General features: G+C 38.8%; 1 protein-coding gene across 1 annotated transcript in view; it reads right to left on the reverse strand.

Moving 5' to 3' along the window:
- Positions 1-20534, reverse strand: part of GRIP2 (glutamate receptor interacting protein 2) — a 118608-nt gene extending 98074 nt beyond the window's left edge. Inside the window, 7 exon segments of the mRNA XM_032239103.1 lie at positions 3532-3677; positions 4863-4938; positions 5223-5309; positions 7539-7684; positions 8901-9036; positions 15548-15628; positions 20489-20534. Coding sequence (XP_032094994.1) covers positions 3532-3677; positions 4863-4938; positions 5223-5309; positions 7539-7684; positions 8901-9036; positions 15548-15628; positions 20489-20534 — 718 coding nt within the window.
- Positions 20535-21595: the final 1061 nt, after the last annotated feature.

The following is a 21595-nucleotide window of genomic DNA, read 5'->3' on the forward strand; positions in this document are numbered from 1 at the left end:
TTTAGTGAATCAGTAAGTCTCGATTCCAGATCAACAATCTTGAATTTGCAGCTGGAGACAGTACGTAGTTCTCCAGATCATTTGTACTGATTAATACATGTAGGGCTTTCCCACAAGCATAACTCACAATTGGCCCTGTGCATCTTTTATTTTGACAGCTTTCTCACCAACCACTTTGCTTAAGTGGCATGCAATTATTATTTTTTTAATCCCAGTGCTATTCTGGGACTATACATTGCATAGAGATTCCTTGAAATTCAAATGTCAGTCACATACGATATGAGAAAAGTGTTCTACAATAGCTTAGATCATTAAAAAATTTATGCATCCACACAAGATGATATAAATCTTCTTGTTACCATGTGTAAATTGAGTGGCTATGTAAATCTATTTAATAAATAAAATAAACATAAGTATGCTATTTGCATAAAATACCTTAACACAAATATCAATAAGGTATTCAAACAAAATTATATAAAACCATGAAAGGAATAGTCAGCTGAGGTGCATCCTATAATTTAGAATAGATTCAAATGTAGAGCAGAAATTATCTGAGAACAGTAAATTAAAATACCTTGAGAACTTTTTTATTTTAAATGTGAAATGAAATAAAATTAGAAAGAAATACTTTCCAAGATAAAGTATCTGAAAGGTAGATAAATGAAATTTATTATCTTACCACTAGCAAATTCTTTGCAGATTTTTTTTAGAAACTATCAGATTCCAAGCCTTCAAAATCCTGATATATACATTCCCCTGCCCATATACAGGAAAATCACTTAGTTCAAACACATATCTGTCATAAATCAAAGATATCTGGTTCAGCTCTAACCTTCATACTTGAGCTAGAATTTTTATTATTATTATTCTTTTTAAGATATACATTTGAGGCTGGCTTTATACTAAGTACTTAATTTGTATCCGGTGAAGGGTGCATTTAGAGAAGTTGAAAGTATTCACCCATAAAGATATTGCAAAAAGTCAGATGAAAATAAAACTGGAAGAAGGATGAGGTAAAAATCTAATTTTAGATCTGAAGATCATAAACCTACTGTAATTCTGCTTCACAAAGCATAGCCAACTAACTTGTCAAGCTTCACAGCACTGGTTCTTCAAATTACACACACACACACACACACACACACACACACACACACACACACACACACACTGTATTCTCCATTAAGCTTATACATCAGGATTTCTAACCGGATTTCCTTCATGTTCAACATTTCACAGCACATAGCTGTGTCCCAGAAAAAACTCCTATTATTGTGTGCCAACTCAAAACTTAGAAACATAAGAAGAACCATGACTCCATCCAGAAGATTTTTTTTTAAAAGTATCACAGTAAAGTAATCCATGTTGGCTGAAACACAAAAAACAACCAGCAAACTGAAGAACCATCTGTGTCTACAAAGCAGAAAACAAAGTAAAAAATTATCTGATGTGCTTTCCTTTAGTAAGCAAGTTCAGATCATTATCAAATAACTCTATATCGCAAATACGAATTAGGCTAGTATCTTTCCAAACCTATTTCTATGCTCGTTTTGGTCATTGGTTTCTGCTTTCTATTCTGTAACATTCTTTATTTCCTCATCTCCAGAACTGTTGAAAATTAGTTTCAGCTGAATGAAAGCAATGATATAAAGTAGAAAGCAAGCTGGAATATATTGGCGCTATAGTACACAAGCACCTAGTTCTAGATTCCAAACCGAGACAACATACATTTTGAAAGTGGAAATCCAGGTTCTTAAAAGTCAGACTAGATTATTTCACTTGTACTTTGGCAATTTGTACCCATTTCTGAAGGGAACGCTCACCTGCTTTAACGTGAGCTATGTTCACCCCCCCCACCCCCCTTGGTTGTTCAAGATGACATCCTATTGAAGAAACTGAAAATTAAGGACAATTAAGTTGATATGATGCGCAGAATAACACAGCCCAGGGTAAAATTTCGGCAGAAAGCTTTCCCAATGCTGTAATCTTTTTTAGTACAAAAATGTAAGGGAAAAGTTGCATTTGTTTGAAATGCAAACTATCAACTGGAAGGGTTTATGACTCCTTTGAAGGAATGCAAGTGAGCACAAAAATGCAATTTAGTCTTTTTTTCCCCTCACTGCACTTCATAAGGAAAACCTTCTTTATCTGATTGGCAGGATCTTCTTCCTGGCATCAATAAACAGACTCTCTTCTTTCTAAAGTAAATGCAAGCTCAGGAAAGAAATTTTCCTTGGAGGAAAAACAAAAGTACCGATTCCATGTCTTACTCCCTACCCAGGGGAAATGATTTTAAAGCTGCTGCACACCAACTGTACAATTTGGTTTTCCTTTTTGATTAGATAATAGGTTAATATAACATCTCTGTAAAGGTTTTTTCCCCCTCTTTCGCCCACCTTAAACACAGTTGGCGGTTAGAGAAATGTTCACAAATTGAAAGCTTCTATGGCAAAAATTAGAGTTTTCCCAACTTTAGAGCTAAGAGAAAAACATTTGCATGCTTTAAGCACATTCCATTTATAAGAAAAACTCTATTATCCCTGATCTCTAGAAATGTTTTTAGGCCCATTTGATTTATTAATTTAGTCTTAAGTGGGCACCATAATTGGGCATCATTAGTCTTTTCCTCCTTTGACTCAACCTTAAGCACGGCAATGCGGCTCAAGTGATTTGTCTGCAAAGAGAAAAATGGACTTTAAAAATAGACACTCAGATGGGTTGTTTCATCTTTTTTGCAAGACACTGCTTTCTGAAACAGTTCACTGATCTTCTACAGTCATTTTGGACTCAACAGTAACCTTACATCAGGATTGCCAAACACAAGGCCTGGGGCCCAGATCCGGCCTGTGGGATGCTTAGATCTGGCCCGTGGGGCTGCTCTGGAAACAGCAAAAAAACAGCCCATGGTGCCTCTGCCAGTGAGAACAGAGCTCTCACTATCTGCTTTCACTATCAGACTGTTCAGGCCACCACAGGTGTCCCCGATATGAATGACATACAGAGCCCAGAGAAGGACTGCAAGGCCTCACCCATCCTCACAAGGAACACCTGGAGGGTAATAACTTAAGGAGAAGCCATGGGGAGTTAGTCTTTGCCAGGAACAATTGTTTGCTTTGGCTTATACTCCCCTGGCTTTGACTTGGGCCTGTTGCTGTTTGCCTTGCCTTGCTTGGAAGATTGCTCTTCACGTTCGGTTTTGGATCTAGCCCTTCTCTTGTGGCCTGCATTTGGCCTTTGCTTCACTGTGCTTTTGGAACTGCTTCTTCTCTGGGGGCTGTTTCTTGTCCTGAGAATTGCCCTTGACTTGTGCCTGGACTCTACCTTGTGGATTGGACGTGGACTTTATATTACTAAAGTGCCATATTTTTCTTCTTCTATGTGTCTTTCATTGAGGCTATTTACCTTCCAAACAGCATCTACAGTTCATAGGTCAACAAGTGTAATCAGCTTTAAAAGCAAGGGCAATTTAAGAGTGTATATGTTATTAAATAACAAATTCCCCAGAATGGAATCAAACCCAACAGCCTTTACCCATTATGGAGACGTCATACTCAATCTGGAACAGGGCTTCCTGGTTGCACTGACGCAGAATATTTAGCGCATCAGCATGATTCACACCATGAAGAGGAATCCCATCCACACTCAATAGCCGGTCCCCAATTTTCAAAGACCCTTCCCTGCATGAAATGATAAGAGGCACTCATTAGTAACACATATCTGACAGAATCAGAATATTCTTGAGATGAATGCTTATTTGGGAACTTTATTTACTAACAACACTTTCAAAGTTTCTACATCTGCTCCAAGATGTGCATGTCGTGGGTCCAGGAGCTTTCCAAGTGTGGGGTGCAACTTTTGATAAAGTACAGAACAAATCTGGAGAGTGTTCCTGCTTTGTTGGAATTTTGAGATAATTCTAATTTGATTGTATAAGACTGACCTATAAAGCAGGAAAACTGACAAAACCTGTTCCTGCTTTGCTCGAATGAACCTGCAGTAAACTCACCTATGCAACCAGGGAACAAACCTGGAGCAAATTTTGAGAGGTAGGGTAGGCCTGTAAGTCCAGCTACCTGTCTAAGCCAGTGTTTCTCAACCATAGCAACTTTAAGTTGGGTGTACTTCAATGCCCAGAATCCCCCAGTCAGCTCTGCTGAGAAGTTGAGATACACTTGTCTAAGCCACATCTGATCACTGGTAGCTTTGTAATTTGGTGATTTGTTATTTATTTTTATTAATAAAGGTTGCACAAAATTATTTCTCATTTTAAAGAATGACAGTCTGATAATGCACTTGTGCACTTGTTCAGGTTTCTCTGATCTGTTATTTGCTTGACACAAAAAGGATGATGGGAAAAAAATTAGGGCTTACCGGTATGTATTTTTTTTACTCTTTCTTTTAGCTGTTTATCTTTCAAATGTTATCACTTCCACATCTATTTTCCGGTGTTACTTTTTTCATTAATATTCTAGTATATCTGTGCTGCATGGAGAAAATCTATCTATCTATGTGGTATCTATGAGTCGAAAACAACTTGACGGCACATTATTTTCATAGTGACGTTTTTATAACACATTCCCGCCCCTTGCAGTCCATCACTACTGCGCCGCTGAACCTGCAATTGGTTTTAAATGATCTACCACTGATTAAATTTTTCAAATGTATTTTCCATAGTTCACCTTTTCTGGCTACCCAGAACTAGTGCAGTAGAACTTAAAGGGAATCTATGTTGAAGAAGCAATGGACAATAAGACCAAATGCAGAGATGCAAAGCTATTGGGACTGTTTGTTTGTATAGGTGGTACGAAAAATAAGCATTTGTTTAAGGTTCACAACTAAATGTGGAATGATGTGAACATTACCTGTCTGCTGGACCACCTGGTCTAACATAAGTCAGTAGTAATGGCCTGGATTTATGCCAGTCTTCGTGGGCTCCTCCTGTAAGCAATTTGCAAAAATAATTCATGACTGATACAGAGACATATCCAACAATTCTGTAAAAAGAGAACACGTTTTTAAATCAGCAAGTGGCTAGGGGTCATTTTCTGGAACATATGGAAAAACCTGGTAATATCCCATCTGTCAATTTATGAAGATTATTTTTCCATCTCCCCAAATATGCCCTTCGGAAAACCACCTTAGAATGGCATTGGTCACCCCACTTCCTCCTCTTCCCCTGTTTTCAAATGGCCCAGCATGTTGCTAATTACAAGTGCACTGACCTCGTAGTACAAATCCAAAACTATTGCCTTCTTTATAGAGGGTAACTTCAATGGTTTTTGGAATGATGCCAGCACTATTATCAGGGGCTGCAGACAAGGGAAATAAAAGGATGAACTAATGCTTTCCATTTGCTGAACTCTCCTTCTATAAAATCTGCATATTTATATGTTCTGCAGATGATCTCAAACACAAAAAAGTCATCCACGTAAGCCTTCTAAGTTTCACAAACTGGATCACTGCCTATAATGCTTGTCATAATTGAATAACAGCATTAAAATTACTCGAATCTATCTTGCAAATTGCCTCTGATCAATCTTAATAATACACATATAACATACATATATTCTGAGCTTGTTTTAATATATTAACAAACCAGAGCCTTTTCTTCTACAAGCTTCAAAGCTCAGTAGGATTCCTAGAGCTAACAGTTTTTGCCACAGATGTTTATTGGATTCTCAAATACCTTAATAATAAGCCAGCTGGCAACTTTGAATGAATACATTCAAACCCTCATGGCTAAGAGGACAGTTGTTGATTGGGATCATTAAGTGGAGAAAATGATTAAGTGTAAAACAGCGCTGAAGGAAATGTGTCTTAGTCCATATTTAATTCAGTACTTCATTTAATTTTAAACACTTATGAAAGCAATGCAAAAACAAAGACTGCATCTGTTATGAGTAAATGGCAACCTATAACGCATTCTGTGTTATGACTTTCCAGACAAAATGCTTGCCTCCTTCTCATAATAGTGTGTGAAATATATGCACAATAGGAATCAAATAAATTGGTGGAAGAATAAATAGTGTTTTTAAAAATTCACCAATTAAATAGATTGGTGAAATGAGAAAGAGGAAGAAATCATTATATTTAAATGGCAGCCGCAAGCCACCATTTTAGAAATGCTATCTCCCCAGCTTTTCATACATTTGAGCTCGCAACCTGATGCCCTCCAGATACATGAAGAGTAGAACATTCAGTAATCCTGATCAGCCATTCATTTGCCTTGCTATCAGGGAATTCTTGGAGTTGCAAATAAAGAAAGACTGTCCAGAAGAGAAATATATCTCCTAAGATGCTAGAGCTAGAAGATCCCTGTGCCTCTAAAATCAAGGAAAGTTTATTATTTTACTTCAAAATTAAAATCCAATAAATTAACTACCACACTGATAGTCAACAAAAATTTCTTTCATTGACAGATCAGTCTAGTATTATTATTATTTGAGTTAGATCCAGAAATCAGCTCTTCAAACTAGATGGTGGAGTAGAGTTTGCATTTTCTACCTCAAAATCCTCCTTCTGGGTCAAAAATCTTCCCATTGTCACAAACAGTTGTTGTGTAACTGGACAGAAGCAAAGCCTGCTTCCAACGCTATGTAATGTTAATAACATTTACAGCCCACTAGCTGAAATTAAATGTACTCTTTAATATTTTAAACCAGCAATAAAAATATTTAGTTGAGTAAAAAAGGCCAATTGTATATTGAGCAAGATTAAGCAGCAACTCTACTTCTAGCATATTATTTAAAACCATAATCATTTCTAATATTACAATAATGTTTCTTCTCTAAGCTTACACATTGCCAACCTCTAGCTCTTGCAACTCAGAACAATCTTCCAGAGATCTTATGAAGTCGATTGTAATCCACTAAAGGTCATGTCATAGTGTGTTATTTGTCGCATTATAGTTTTGTTTGATGTCCAAGTTGAATCCATAAATAGATTCAAGTTTGTGGGTCAAAAGAGAATAACTGGGGTTTTATGAACAAACAGGAGGCATTCTGCTGTAGAGACGAGTTTATTTTGTGAGTAAACAAATGAGGAACAATATATAAACTTACAAATCATTTTTTTAATGATAGGGACCAGACTGTTGGGGCAATATGCTGAATCTGTAAACCACTTAGAGTGGGCTGTAAAGCACGGTGAAGTGGTATATAAGTCCTAGTGTTATTGCTATAATCATGAAACAAAATCTAATGTGTGGTCTGCTTATTGATGCTTCTAGTATCTATTTTATATACCCAACAACATCCAATAATTAACAGACAGATAAAAGCAGAATCCACTGTAATCACCCTATGTAAGAAATTATTGGCAAAATGTCACTTCAAGTAAAAGAATATCAGATGCCAAGGCTGGAACATCCTGAACAGCTAGAGAAATTACTACCAACTGAAGTAGGATTACTGGTCTCATGGTAAAGTCACTTTCACATGTTTGTATGTTTCTTTACAAAAGGAAAGGGGTGGAAAGGATAAGGAAGTTCCCTAATCTTAAAACACTGAACCGTAAAGCTTTATTAAGGATATACTAACCAGCTAGTGGTAGCTCATATTCTACTTCTAATATTACCCTTTCTCCCACATTCTTCAGTAGGCTTATAATTTCATCATGTCGCAATTTTGTCAAGTTAATCCCATTCACTGACTTGATGTAATCACCAACATTTAGCTGATCACTCCTGTAACATACAAAGCAAAATATCTTAAGTTTTTTCCAGGGCTAGACATTATAGTCTTGCGAAAATTGTCTCAGATAACAAAAGCAGGCAGAGAGTTTTATTATTTTTGCTTTAAATTCCCTGGTTGTTTTCTTTATTGAAGGGTACATTCAATGGTATAAAACATACAAGCAGGCCCTGGGTAGATTATTGTCCTTTCCAGTCACCAAAATGTCTTGGATCAACTCTGGCTATATCTTTACTGACTAGCTAAATAGAAAGATCTGTACAGTAAACAACATGCAGAGCAAAAAACAAATCTTACTTAATACCTGAGTTGTCCATCTTTTTTAAAACCAACAAACATATATGGCAACAGAGAAAATAAAAGGTTTTATGATGTTCAGTTTTAAATCCTATCTGCAAAACCTGTTTTAGCTGGGAGGGTAAAAGGAATAAGTCATTCCAAGCTAACAAGAAGCTCAAAATGCCACTTAAACACTACATAAAGGTAAAGGTTCCCCTGCACATGCGTGCTAGCCATTTCCAGCTCTATGGATGGTGCTCATCTCCGTTTCTAAGCTGAATAGCCAGTGCTGTCCACAGATGTCTCCATGGTCATGTGGCTGGCATGACTAAATGCCGAAGGCACATGGAGCACTGTTACCTTCCCACCAAAGGTGGTTCCTATTTTTCTACTTGCATTTTTACGTGCTTTTGAACTGTTAGGTTGGCAGAAGCTGGGACAAATAACAGGAGCTCACCCATTATGCAGCACTAGGGATTCAAACTGCTGAACTGCTGGCCTTCTGATCGACAAGCTCAGTGTCTTAGCCATTGAGCCACTGTGTCCCTAACACTACATACTTAGCAAGAAATTAAGTGAAATATGTCTTCCCAGAGAGATTTGTATTCCTCACAGACACATAGTAATTTGCATCCTATTATTGCCAGCTGTCTGCAAGGAATATGGATCCTTCCATTCTCCACTGCCCTGTCGTGGCTTGGATGAGAAGCAAAGCATCATCAGGGAAGGAACAGGAAAGTCTGGTTGCCTCCTGAAAAAGCACCTTTGGGATAACTATGATTTGGATGACTGACAATCTCTACAAAAATTACCATTTGTTTGCCATTTGATGTGTATTGTATTGACTATCTGACTTGCTAGTTTACTCTTGCTTTACATATCATTCTCCAACCTTGCAACTGAGAAACTCTGCATCTGTAATTATCTTACCTTGCTGCCAGTCCTCCTGGCCTTAGATTAGAGACCCTCGGTTTCCCATCTTTATCTGTGCCACCAGCAATAGTTAATCCGAGGGTGCTTCCTTCCTTTTTTATTAGCTCCACAATCGTGACTCCTCTAAATTCTTCTGATGATATAAAGAGAGAACAATTCAGGGCACAAGATTTTTATTATTATGAAACATTTATACTGGAGCATTTAGATTATTATTATATCACAACATTTGGATCTTGTTCTTTGATTTCTGGAAGAGGAGGCATTCAAGAAAACTTACAGAAATGTACATTTGAAGACTTCAATTGCAAAAGTATTAAAAGGACTACACAGATTAAAGACAGTCCAGTTAAGTAATTTAGTATAACAATATCTCTATTAAAAAGAAAACAGCATATAAATATATACTATATAATATTGGGTATCTGTAAAAAGCAGCAAGTAAGAAGAATAAGCAAAATAAAAAATAGGAAGAGAACAGAACTTCTTTGTCACATGGGAAAATCTGCATTAGAAACATAGCTGTTTCCAAGTATTCTTGTTCCAATTATTTAAGCATGGAGTTCTAATATTCTGAGGAGCCGAAGGTGATGATATGACAAGAAGGCTGATTATAATTCAGGACAGAAGATTTTTTTAAAAATTATTCTGTAGTGCTGCTCCATTGGGCCTTTTTCAGCTATGAAAGGAATTCTTTTTCTAGATTGTTTAGCTTATCCAATTCATCCATCCATTCTTAGCTCACCTTAGGTATGACTCAGCCATATGGTTAGATATCCTTTTCACCTTCTGCAGTCTAAACCTGAGGACATGAACACGGTATTTGGAAGTAGTAAGTTTACCTCCCTAATTCTTTTTATTTATTTAATCAAACTTCTAGTCTGCCTCAGTTGCAATCACAACTCTAGGTCATTGGTGAAAGTAGTTAGGATTAAAGCAACAAATGAAAAGGTGAAATGATAATAAATAGTGAGATTACCAATTGCATTGGGGCAAATTGCAAGACTCATTACAAAGCACTATAGAATGTATATGGGAGTCAGATCAAAAGCCAGGCCCTGCTGAAAAAGGCCAAAATTTTCATCAAATTTTCCAAAACCACTTCAGAGTTAGTTTTCCAGAAGGCCCATGTTGCCGTAGGCAAAGCCTTCTACAAGTCCCACATTGCTTTAACAATAGGACCTGTTCATTGGCCATAGAAGGGATTAATGCATCTTTGAAAGATGAAGTTGCCTTGAATAAAAAGTGAGGACTGTTTATTATTGGAGAGAGACGGCACAATGGTTAAAGACGCTGAGCTTGTCAGCTGGAAAATTGACAGTCTGGGTTCAAGACTTTTACCTTTACTTATTTATTATCATACCCTGGTGATTAAAAGTTGAAGCAGCATTACATCAATTGCTGCCAGAGCATTATATTCTATTAACATATTCAACACCGGGGGTGTCAAACTCAAGGTTCTCTGCCCTAATGATTTCTTCCAACAACCAGTTCACCAAACTGCTCAGAAAGTTTAACAACCGGTTCTCCCAAAGTGGTGCGAACTGGCTGAATCCCACCACTGATCTGACCCATGAGGCCACCCTGGAAATAACAAAAGACCAGCCTGTGGTGCCTCTACCAATGAAAATGGAGCTCGCAAGAACCGCACACAGCCTTCCCGAGCTCCGTTTTCACTGACAGAGAGTTGCAGGAGACCGTCCCAACTGAAAACAGAGCTCAGCAGAGTGCTCGGGTCACCACAGGCACCCCCAACATGAGTGATGTCAAGCTGGCCATGCCCCCCTGGCCATGCCCCCAGGACACACCCCCCCCAGATCAAATACAATCCTGAGGCAGCCCTCAATGAAATGAGTTTGACACCCCTGTTCTACACCATCTTTTTCCAAACTTGGCAACTTTAAAACGTTTGAACTTCAACTTCCAGAATTCCCCAGCCAGTTTAGACTTTAAACAGCTTTTATTTGATCAGCCACTGAAGAACTGAAACAAAAAAAAGTGGGGGAAGCAGCTGCCTCCTTTTCTTCAGCAGCATTTTCTTCTGTCTCTTCCCTTTTGTTTTTATTTATTGATCATTGCTTTGGCATCAACTATTGTAATACTGCTTCCTCTGATACAGTATGCCATATGGGACTCTGTGTTCATTTTCTCTTCCTAGGATCTGCCAATTACTTCCACTGCTTTTTAAGCTCTGAGTTTACATCATCATTCTATTGATATTACCATTTCACAGGCATTTGGGCAACCTGTGCAACCATGGCTGACGAAATACTGTTATACTTTTATAGCATTCCAACATAATCCAGACGAGTAGCTTCAGCATGGACAAATTTGAAAAAAGACTGTTCCACACCAATACTTGTAATAATAGTGCTGTGGGGAAAAAACCCCAAATATATATGAAAACACTGGAAAGGGATAAATGTTCTGGGTTATCTATTATACAGTACTTGTCATCTTGACTCTTAATGTTAAAGCCAGATTATTTTTTAAGTGAGGAGTGTTACATCCTTTACGCTTCCATTATTCAGTTCCTGCTCCATTTCCATCTGCATCTTGCATTTCCATAAAAGCGTCCCCTGAGCTGGGGTAATAGCAACTAAAGGGTATAGAATGGTATCAAATCAATGCCAATTACATTTCCATTGTAAAAAGAAAAAAAAGCTTAACATCAGCAGCACAATCTAAACCAGAAAACACACAAATCAGATAGAGGAGGATCATCAACACTTGATTTAAGATGCATCATTCTAGCCAAGTTTAGAAATTTAGGCTACGCAGCAACTATTTTTCCCCTTTGGAAACAGCTAAAGTACAATGACATCCAATGTGGCGTCTGCAGACTTTGGCAAAATTCTCTCTGGCTAAGTATGGCAGGGTGTGTTTATTTGTGTCATCCCTCCCTTCCCTCCCCCTGCACTTCTTTTTCTAGACAGTTCTCTAGGAGTTGAACTCCACACACTTTAAAGTTGCTGAGATTGAGAAATACAATTCTAGACTCCTAAATGAGAATACAGAGTAACAGATTTGGAAGGGACTCTATATCCCTGATGCAAATCTATGGCACACGTGTCAGAGGTGATATGCGGAGCCCTCTCTGTGGGCATGTGAGCCGTCACCCAGCTCAGCTGCACTGTGCATGCATGTGTGCCTCCTGCAGGCCAGCTGATTTTTTGGGTCTCTGCCACACATGCAGGAGACACGCATGCATGCACAGGGGGCATTTTTGGTCCCAGGAGACTTCAGGGAGGCCTGCTGGGCCACTGGGGGGGGGGTCGCATGCACATGCACAGGGGGGCAGAGCTCAGGGGATGTGCATTGCGCATGCACTGCATTATGGGTGTGGGCACACTCGCACGCTATTGGCATGCAAAGGCAAAAAGGTTAGCCATCACTGCTCTATACAATTCCAGACAAAGCGTTGTCCAATCTCTCCTTAAAAACCTCCAACTTCTGGAGGCAACTCATTCCATTGATTAATTGTTTTCACTGACAGGAAATTTATTTTAATCTAGGTTGGATCTCTCTTTGATAATCTTACTTCTTTTTGTCTGTTACTTCTTGTTATGCCCTCAGGTGCTTCGGAAAATAGGTCAACTTCCTCTTCTCTGTGACAGCCCCTCAAATATTGGAAGACTTCTATCATGTCATCCCTTTTCCTTCTTTTCATTAGACTAGACATACCCACTTCCCACAACTGTTCGTGGTATACTTTAGCTTCCAGTCTCCTAATCATCTTTCCTGCTCTTTTCTACACTTTTTCTAGAGTCTCAACATCCTTTTTGTAACCTGATGACCAAAACTGTATTCCAAGCATGGTTTTACCAGTGCAGTGTAAATTGGTACTGACACATGATCTTGATACTATCCCTTTGTTGATACAGCCTAGGACCTGCAACTTACTATATGACCAATATGGCTTGTCTATTTGAGATAGCTGGACTTAGACAAATACATAGCAAATATAAATATCCCATAAAGATACCATTATAAATATACATGATTATACAAGGATATGGTTCATCTATATAAGCTATTGTCTACAATGTTTGGCTACCGTATTCGAAAACTATATAATAGTTCTGGGAAAAATGAAGCCGAGGGAAATCAAAATAAACAGAGGCTTAAAGGCCTTTTCTACTGCAAGGAAAAGATGAAACTTTTGTAAGTGTTTAGACAACTATGCTAGGAAATGACCAATATGTATAAAATCATGCAATTCATGAAGAAAGACAGGCAAACATTCTCCCTCTTTCAAACATTAGGTCATCCCATGAATCTGAAAGGAGATTCAGAATAGATAAAGCCAAGCCATATCATTTCTTTATGTACTTCATGATTCACTGGGGAGGTAAATACCCCAAGATATAGTGAAAAATATTAACGTGAATGGCTTTAAAAGGGGATAGAGAAATTCATCTGACAAAGAACTTGACCATAGAGATATCATGCTCCAAACTCCAACCGAAGGGAACAAAGGCAGGAAAGAACAGATACAGATAGTCCTTGACTTATGACAGTAATGCAGCCTGGAATTTCTGTTGGAAGTCATGGCAGTCATAAGTTGAGGTATCTATGGACAAATAAAAGGCAATGTTTCACATGCCACAGATCTACCAGAATGATTTGTGATAGCTTTCAAAGGAAGTTAGATACATTAGTAAGGATAGGGTAATCAGGTTATCTATCTTAGGATGGCTTGATGTTTATCCCCTGCAGCAACAGAATCAATCAGTATAAGGTATGAAATGCTCTCATCTTTGCTAGTGGTTCAGAACCAGAAACATGCACATGTGGCACTTCTGCGTGTGCGCAGAACCTTCTGCACGTTCGCAGATCATCTGTGATGACCTCTGGGTGGGTGGATGGAGCCTCCCGCCACTGTCACTACCGGTTTGCCTGAATCATGAATACCACCTCTGGTAAGTATATCTATTGCTGTAAAGAATCAGAAAATGTTACTGTAATCTCATTCTGCTTGTGGCATCAAATGGTCACTGTGGGAGCATCATGCTAAATCAGAATAAAACTAGACTTTGAACTAGTCTAACTGGACTATTCTATTCTTTTAGGCTACTTCTCAACCTTATGATACCCAATGTGCTATCAAAAAATGGAACTCTTTCTACTACATGGTGTCCTGAATCCACACATTTCTACAAACTTTACTATTCACAACTCATTGACTCTAGTGCATTTATTTATTTATTTAAACCCATAGGTTAATTATAGATAGATAATTCCTTGTCTCTGCTCCTGGGTAACTACCATTACATAGATAATTATGCATTGAAACTTTCATTTTCATCTGCTTAGTTCCTCACGGAAACCCCCAACCACACATATTCTGTATAGTGCTGCACTCCATTGAGACTTCTAGTGTTACTATCAGATGCAGATAATACCAGCACAGGGACTGAGAGATTAAAATGGAAAGAGCCCTCCAGCTTGCCTTGAACAGAAATAATTAATTTTTAATTCCTAGGAAATAGAAAGAATTCTGATACTTTTTGTCAGCCATGTGCGGCTCAACCAAATATCACTGTGTAGTGAGACTGTCCCATTGCTTACCGGATTTTTCAACTGCTTTCACCTCCCAAGTACGTAAGGGGAAAGGGGACACTTCAGAGAAAAAAACCAAAGTCCCATTGCTTAGAATACTGTATAAAATTCCTGATTTCTTTGGCATATTAATTTTTTTTCACTTGAACATTAATGATTTAAAATTACCAATACATTACTTAGAGCACTGTCTTACATAATGTTTAATTCATAGTGTGGGGAAAAAAAACATTAATGAAGGGGATGCTCTTAATTACTTATGTCAAACTGCCTCTTCATCAGACTCTGATCCTTCCGGCAAATTCAAGTTTAACAATGTAGATCAGAACTTGACAAGGATTTAAGAGGAGAGTCATCACACAGTAGAGAAGACAGATCTCTGTGTGATATATTGTATAAGTATTCCTGACCGCAAAATGCCTTCAGTTTTGGAAGGATGGATAGGAGAGAGGGGGTGGATGGGGGAGCAAGAGGAAGCTAGAAGTAGATCTCTACATGAAATAACAGAAAATCCCCTTAAATTCTACAACTCAAACAATTTCCAAATGATGAATCTAAAATTCTGAGAATATCCATGTCAGGCCTGGAAGCTATCTTTTACATTGGGCCTTCAGGTCTGCCACATTTTCTGCTATAGGCAAATGGGAGGTGGGATTACATGGAGTATGGGAGATATGTAAGTCTAAATAACATTCCTTTCTCAGAAAGTCAAGGACATCTTGCCCTGCATCTGAGTGGTGTGACTGGGAGGCATCTCCAGTTGGGGACAGTGCCTGATTGGACCACGTGACAGACACGTGGGTGGTGGGCAGGGACTTGAATTTTTATTTGGGTGGAGAAAACCTGGAATGTGTGTGTGTGTGTGTGTGTGTGTGTGTGTGTGTGAGAGAGAGAGAGAGAGAGAGAGAGAGAGAGAGAGAGAGAGAGAGAGAGAGAGAGAGAGAGAATGAAGTCCTTCTAGGGTGAAATCTGTCTACTTTTGTTGTAATAAGCTATGAAATAAAACAAGAAACATTACCCACCTATATGTTAGCAAAGCAAATTGAATAAATGCTCACAAATAAGACAATAAATGCAGCTACCTGGTATACTTTGCCTTCTTGAGACCAATGCAGTATCCAATCCGCCTGAGTCTTTGCTTCCTTTCGAATAAGGCCCATCATCTATAAAAGAAATAAAGAAAAAAAACCCTGAAATTGTATGGATTATAAAAATAAAACATTATCTCTTTATTACCCCTAAAAGCTTTGTAAATGTGATGATGTGATATTTTCTATTCTTATATTTGGTGCGTACAATAACCCTTTATGAGGAGAGCCATTTGGCATAGAGGTTAAGGTATCAGACTGGAAATTGGGAGACTATGAGTTCTAGGTCCACCTTAGGCACATGAACTTGGACCCGTCACTCTGTCTCTCTCAGCCCCAGAAAAGAAGCCACAAAAAGACACTTCTGAAGAATCTTGCCAAGAAAATGGCAAGGACTTGTCCAGGCAGTCTCTCAGAATATAATATAATTAAACAGAAGCAAATTAACCTCTTAACAGAGAGCTGTGGTTGGAAACAATATCTTTAGGGTGATTTCCCCATATATTTTTTTGTCATAGAACCCTGAACAGAGTGGACTCCACTGCATGGAGTTAAAATAGGTGAAAGAACAAAATGCAGATAATGCCATCCTGAGCTAGACAATCACTTGTTTACAATTATTTGTAGGCTACTACTTGTGGCTCAAACGGCTTGCAATAACTGCAATAAAATACCCATTAAAACCATAACATATATGACTGTCTTCATCTTGTAAAACAGTTTTCTCTCAATCCCTTGTGTTCTACCGTCACAGCCAGAAGCGGATAATGATAAATATATATAGGAACAATTTAAAGCTGTGTGAGGACTATGGGAGAATTTCATATGGAAGATTCCTCTATGGAAAAGATGAATAAAAGGTAAAGATTCCCCTCGCACATATGTGCTAGTTGTTCCCAACTCTAGGAAGCGGTGCTCATCTCCGTTTCAAAGCCGAAGAGCCAGCACTGTCCAAAGACATCTCTGTGGTCATGTGGCTGGCATAACTAAATGGCGAAGGCACACAGAACGCTGTTACCTTCCCACCAAAGGTAGTCCCTATTTTTCTACTTGCATTTTTACGTGCTTTCGAACTGCTAGGTTGGCAGAAGCTGGGACAAGTAATGGGAGATCACTCCATTACGCGGTGCTAGGTATTCAAACCACCGAACTTCCGACCTTTCTAATCGACAAACTCAGCAACTGAGCCACCACATCCCTTAAAAGATGAATACTATATCCTAATATCTAAATCCCCCCTTTAAAAAACAATGATGATAATAACACTGTTCTCCCCCAGAAATAGCCCTTTACAGGTGAAAGAACATCACTGCCATAAGTCTTAAGTAAATTATAATATTTGTGAAAAACTGCATAGTCTTTGGAAATGGAATAATAGAACCAACAGAACTTTAAATCATCACACCTGAATTCAGACACACACTGTTACTTCCCTTATTTCAAAGTCATCATTTTTTTTTGCTGTGACTGCAAGTAATTTAAGAAGAAGGAAGGGGGCTTAGTGGGAGGGAGGGAGGGAGGGAAAGAGAAACAGCATTTGAAGATAACAGCCATTTAAAATCCAAACTGAACGATGGGTTTCATTTGCAATGTGCTATTTTTCCATTGAGGGAACTCGTTGCCAAGTAATAAGGACTTCCAAATCACTTCTCCAATACATACTAACTGCATCAATTCCAGAAAAGTCCAATTCCAGGACTGACTGAATAAAAATAATTTTAAGACAACCCAAGGGTACAATAGTAATAATACATCTCAGTGCAGTTCAGTGGAATGTCTATAATTTACTACCAAGAAGGAGTGATTCCTCATGTTTGAAAGTGACTCCTGTTCCCTGCCTCATGTATGGGCTTTGCAATACCCAGTGAAAATTAGTTCCCACAAATAAGGCAAAAATAGTATACTTGGAACATAAGCAGCAACAGCAGTTGGGGGAGGAGTTGGGGAGAACATTATCAGTCAGATAGGCATAAAAGTTTCAGTTTCATACATAAATAACCATTTCTGGTCACTGTTAGGAGTAGACATGGCTGTGTATTTGTGCATTCTAAGAATCAATGCACAATGAAGGAGTTCCAGTTAGAATTTCCAACTGGGAGGGAAGACAGCTGAAGAATTTGCTCTTCTTCTTCCTCTCCCCTCACCCCAATTTTAATATCATTTAAAAAATTCTGCCAGGAGGCGGCTAAAGAGGACCCTAGAATATGTTACATGATATGATGGGACAATGCCAAACAAACAGTGTAAAATTCTCGTGTAGGTATGGAATGGGAAAAAGGAACTCTCTCATAAAGTAAACCCAATACACAAAGCAGGAGGCCAGACAAATGTGAATCAAAGGTGCACAACGGGAAACAAAACACAAGTAAATGTCAAGTCACACTTCAACGGGCACCTTCCTTGACTACTTAAACATTTGGGTAAGATAATGAGCAAAAGCAAACACTGTAACTTCCTCCTCTGGGTTTGGGCTGAAAGGAATAATTGAAAGACTGCTGGCAATGCTAATTGTTTTGCCACATCAACTGTCAGTAAAATGCCAGATAATTTGTTGACCAGCAGAGTTGTTGAATTGCTAATGGTGAATGGTGAACATATAGTTGTTATTGCTAGCTCAGACCATTTAGCTGCTTGCCCAAGGTTTACTTTGATCAACATTTCTGGAATGCCAGCTTCATTCTAGAGCAGGTCTGCCACTATCTCCTACACTTCTGGGTATCAATTTGGAAGGTGGAATAGAAAAAAAACTGTTTGGGACTTCTTGGAAGAAATTTAAAGAATGTCTTTCTCATACATTGGTGAGGTGTTCATAAAGAGAAACAGATGGTTGAGCCTCTGTATTCATGGATTCCATACTTCCTCCTAATCCGTGTTATTCCAAGTAGCAATACTCTGCAGAAGGACACAACCAGGGGTGGGCTGCTAGGGCTTCGCTAGGGTTCAGGAGAATCTCTAGCTAAGATTCTGTGCAGTTCGGAGAACCCTCAAATCCCACTCCTGGCTGGCCCATCCCCTCCCGCCCCTCCCAGGAATCCCCACGCGGCCCATTGTGGATGCAGATAAGTGCAGGGAGTGCACAGAGGTTCAGGGAACGGGCCTACCGGAAGTTTGGGAAGGCTGGAAACAAGCCCATTTCCGGCCTCCAGAGGGCCACAGGAGCCTGGAGAGGCTGTTTTCCCCCTCCCAGAGGCTTGAGGAAAGCCTCTGCAGCCTGGGAAGGGCAAACCTCCCCCCATCATGGTGCAGGAGGCTGACTAGGCCACGCCCATTATGGCCATGCACACCCAGCAACCAGGCTAAATTTTTTGAAGTCCACCCCTAAACACAACTAGGTTGCTGTCCAGAGTTGATAAAAGCCCTCATTTCCAGAGATCTTATGTGGCTATCCAGCATCAAAGCTGGGTCCAGGAGGATTCCTAAATATAATCTGATCATTAAGGAAAAGTGTGATTTAATCCCAAGCAAATTTATTGTTCAAATCCTGATGTCAGCTTCTCTACTTCTGAAACCAGCCTCAATTCCTGCTTGTATAACTTCATCTTCAACTTGCTCTCCAAACCTCAACCCTAAATACACATGGAGGCTTGCGAAATGTACAATGCATAGTTTACAGAAAAAAAGAGGAGCATAGGTGAATATTAGCATATTGGTGCCAACAAACTCCAAACCCTGATATGATCTTTCAGGCAACTTCAAACAAATGCTAAATAATACAAATAGGATTTTGCATGACTTCAGGACAATAAGGTCAGTCAAACAGAATTATTCCAGTGCCATCTTTTTAAAAAATGGCTATAGGGAAAAAGAATGGAACCATAATATAGAACTTTTAATTCCCAGCTCTCAAAAATATATATATATAGAACATCATGGTCACAGCAATTGAGAAATCTAGAAATACAAACAGATTTGTATATCTCTGATTAATTATTTGACCTCAGGTCATCGTCAATATAATCAAGGTTGTCTCCATGGCAGATTCTGCTCTTAATCTAAACCAGAAAGGTTTTAAATAATTTGTTTCCTCTAAGAGCTCCTAAAGTACAATGCTACTACATTTTCCAAGAGCTGGGTTAATAGTGTATTGGATATCATCCATACTTGTTAACATTGGTCAGGCCTAGAGACAGCTTCTTAAGTAATATCTCATTATCTCTGTTAACAAAGGCATGGAGGGAAGGCTCTTTTGGCTGCAGAGAAGAGTTAAGAATCACAAGAATTATTGGACTCCTTGGAGATCAAGCAACAGAGGAATCTAATGAAAGTGGTGTTGTGAAGTGTTCCAAGGACCTTAAACTCTCCTTTCAGATGGTTAATGTGATTTATACATATGTTTTTACACAGTGGATACTTTAGATTTAGTATCATCCAAAGCGGTCTTATGCAAAATGGTTGCATTAGAACCTAGATGGATCTAGGACAACTTGCCTTGTTCAACTCGCCACAGGACAATTCAATGCTGTATTAATTGTTTCATTCAGTTACTTTTATTATTGCTGGACACGTTTTCATCAAAATCATGGTGACTCTTGTTTTTATGAATTGACTTTCTTTATTTTATTATTATTGGCCATGGGCCTGCCAAACTTAATTTAACTTTGCATTTGTTGAACTGTCCCATGCCAAGTTGTCCTGCGGTGAGTTGGCCACAATGAACTGGCAATGGTGAGTTGGCTGTGGCAAGCTGTCCCATTCTGAGCTTAGATGGTAGCAAAGCTACAGCTGGTCTTTCAGGGCTGTGTCATCAGCCCAAGATAGTTGAAGAACTCCAGTGGCCTGCACTCCAGGGGTGGGCTTCCACCATTTTGGAATGGTTTGGGCGAACCAGTAGCTCCGATGAACAGCTGGGCCCACTCTATCCTGTACTTTATTTCCTGTTTTCTAGCTCATCTCAATCACATGGCACAGCTGATCCCCCCCAGCTGTTTTACTTACCATTGCTGACTTGGAAGTTAAGCAACTGAGGTTCTAAATGCCCCATTTTCAGTGCAGCGCATGCACGCAAAGCACACGCTCTCTGAACCAGTTGTTAAACCGGCAGCATCCCACCACTACTTCACTCTGCAGGTAAATACTCGCCCCACTTCCCTAAGTGTCATGGCATAAATACTGTAAATGCACAGGTGTACTCTAAAATCCAGTTGGATTTCCCTAGAATCTGATAGGCAAATTATGGTTAATCTGGAAGAGTTGAGGCATGTTTTCAGTTCAAGTGGTGGTGATGAAGCCATTTCATAAAACCCTGTACCATCAGAGGGCCTTCCTCTTTTTAAAACATGCTTGTATTCCTTTCTAAAAATGCAGAAATCTGTTGTGTAGTTTTCTAGTTCTGCCTCTATTCTGAAGCCAAATCAACCTAAGGGTAGATTTCAAAAACAGTGGGTTGCTTCTTATTTTTATACTTGTCCTTAATCTAATCTGGCTTCCCAACAGACGTTGTCAGGGAAAGGGTAATGTCTGGAAGCAAGCTTTTTTTTTAACTTAAAATAGTTGCTTCAGACCCTTGTTAGAAGAACACATAATAATACAATTATCTAGAATCTTCTATCTATGGACTAGAAGTCTTCAGCGTCTAATTTAAAATGAAATACTAGCAGAAATAAACACAATATTATTCAGACCAGTGAAATCTGTGGACAAGGCAGACAGTAAGGGACCATTTTAATTAGTTATACCTATTATGGTTTTAAGCCATAGCATATAACAATTCATTTCTCTCACCTAGCAAAGATTGGTCTCACTTCTGTGCGAAAGTGTTCAGCAGCATGTGCACAAATGCAATTGGTTTGATTCAGCAGTGAGTCAAATTAAACAGTTTGCTGGTTTTCCTTCTACATGCTCTGAACATCTTTTTCACAATGTAGTGAAAAGAGTATTTTGCTGCTTTGACATCTTTTGAACAAAAGCATTTATTACAATTAGATTCAGTGCCATTTGTAAAACAGAACCAAATCTCATCCTCTGCTCTATAGTTTTAAGGCATGGATTGTATTTACAGATAGCTGCTAGTAAAAAGCCCATCGATATATAGCCACAAAGGAG

Source organism: Thamnophis elegans, chromosome 2 (genome assembly GCF_009769535.1).
Source record: "Thamnophis elegans isolate rThaEle1 chromosome 2, rThaEle1.pri, whole genome shotgun sequence".
Classification (NCBI taxonomy): domain Eukaryota; kingdom Metazoa; phylum Chordata; class Lepidosauria; order Squamata; family Colubridae; genus Thamnophis; species Thamnophis elegans.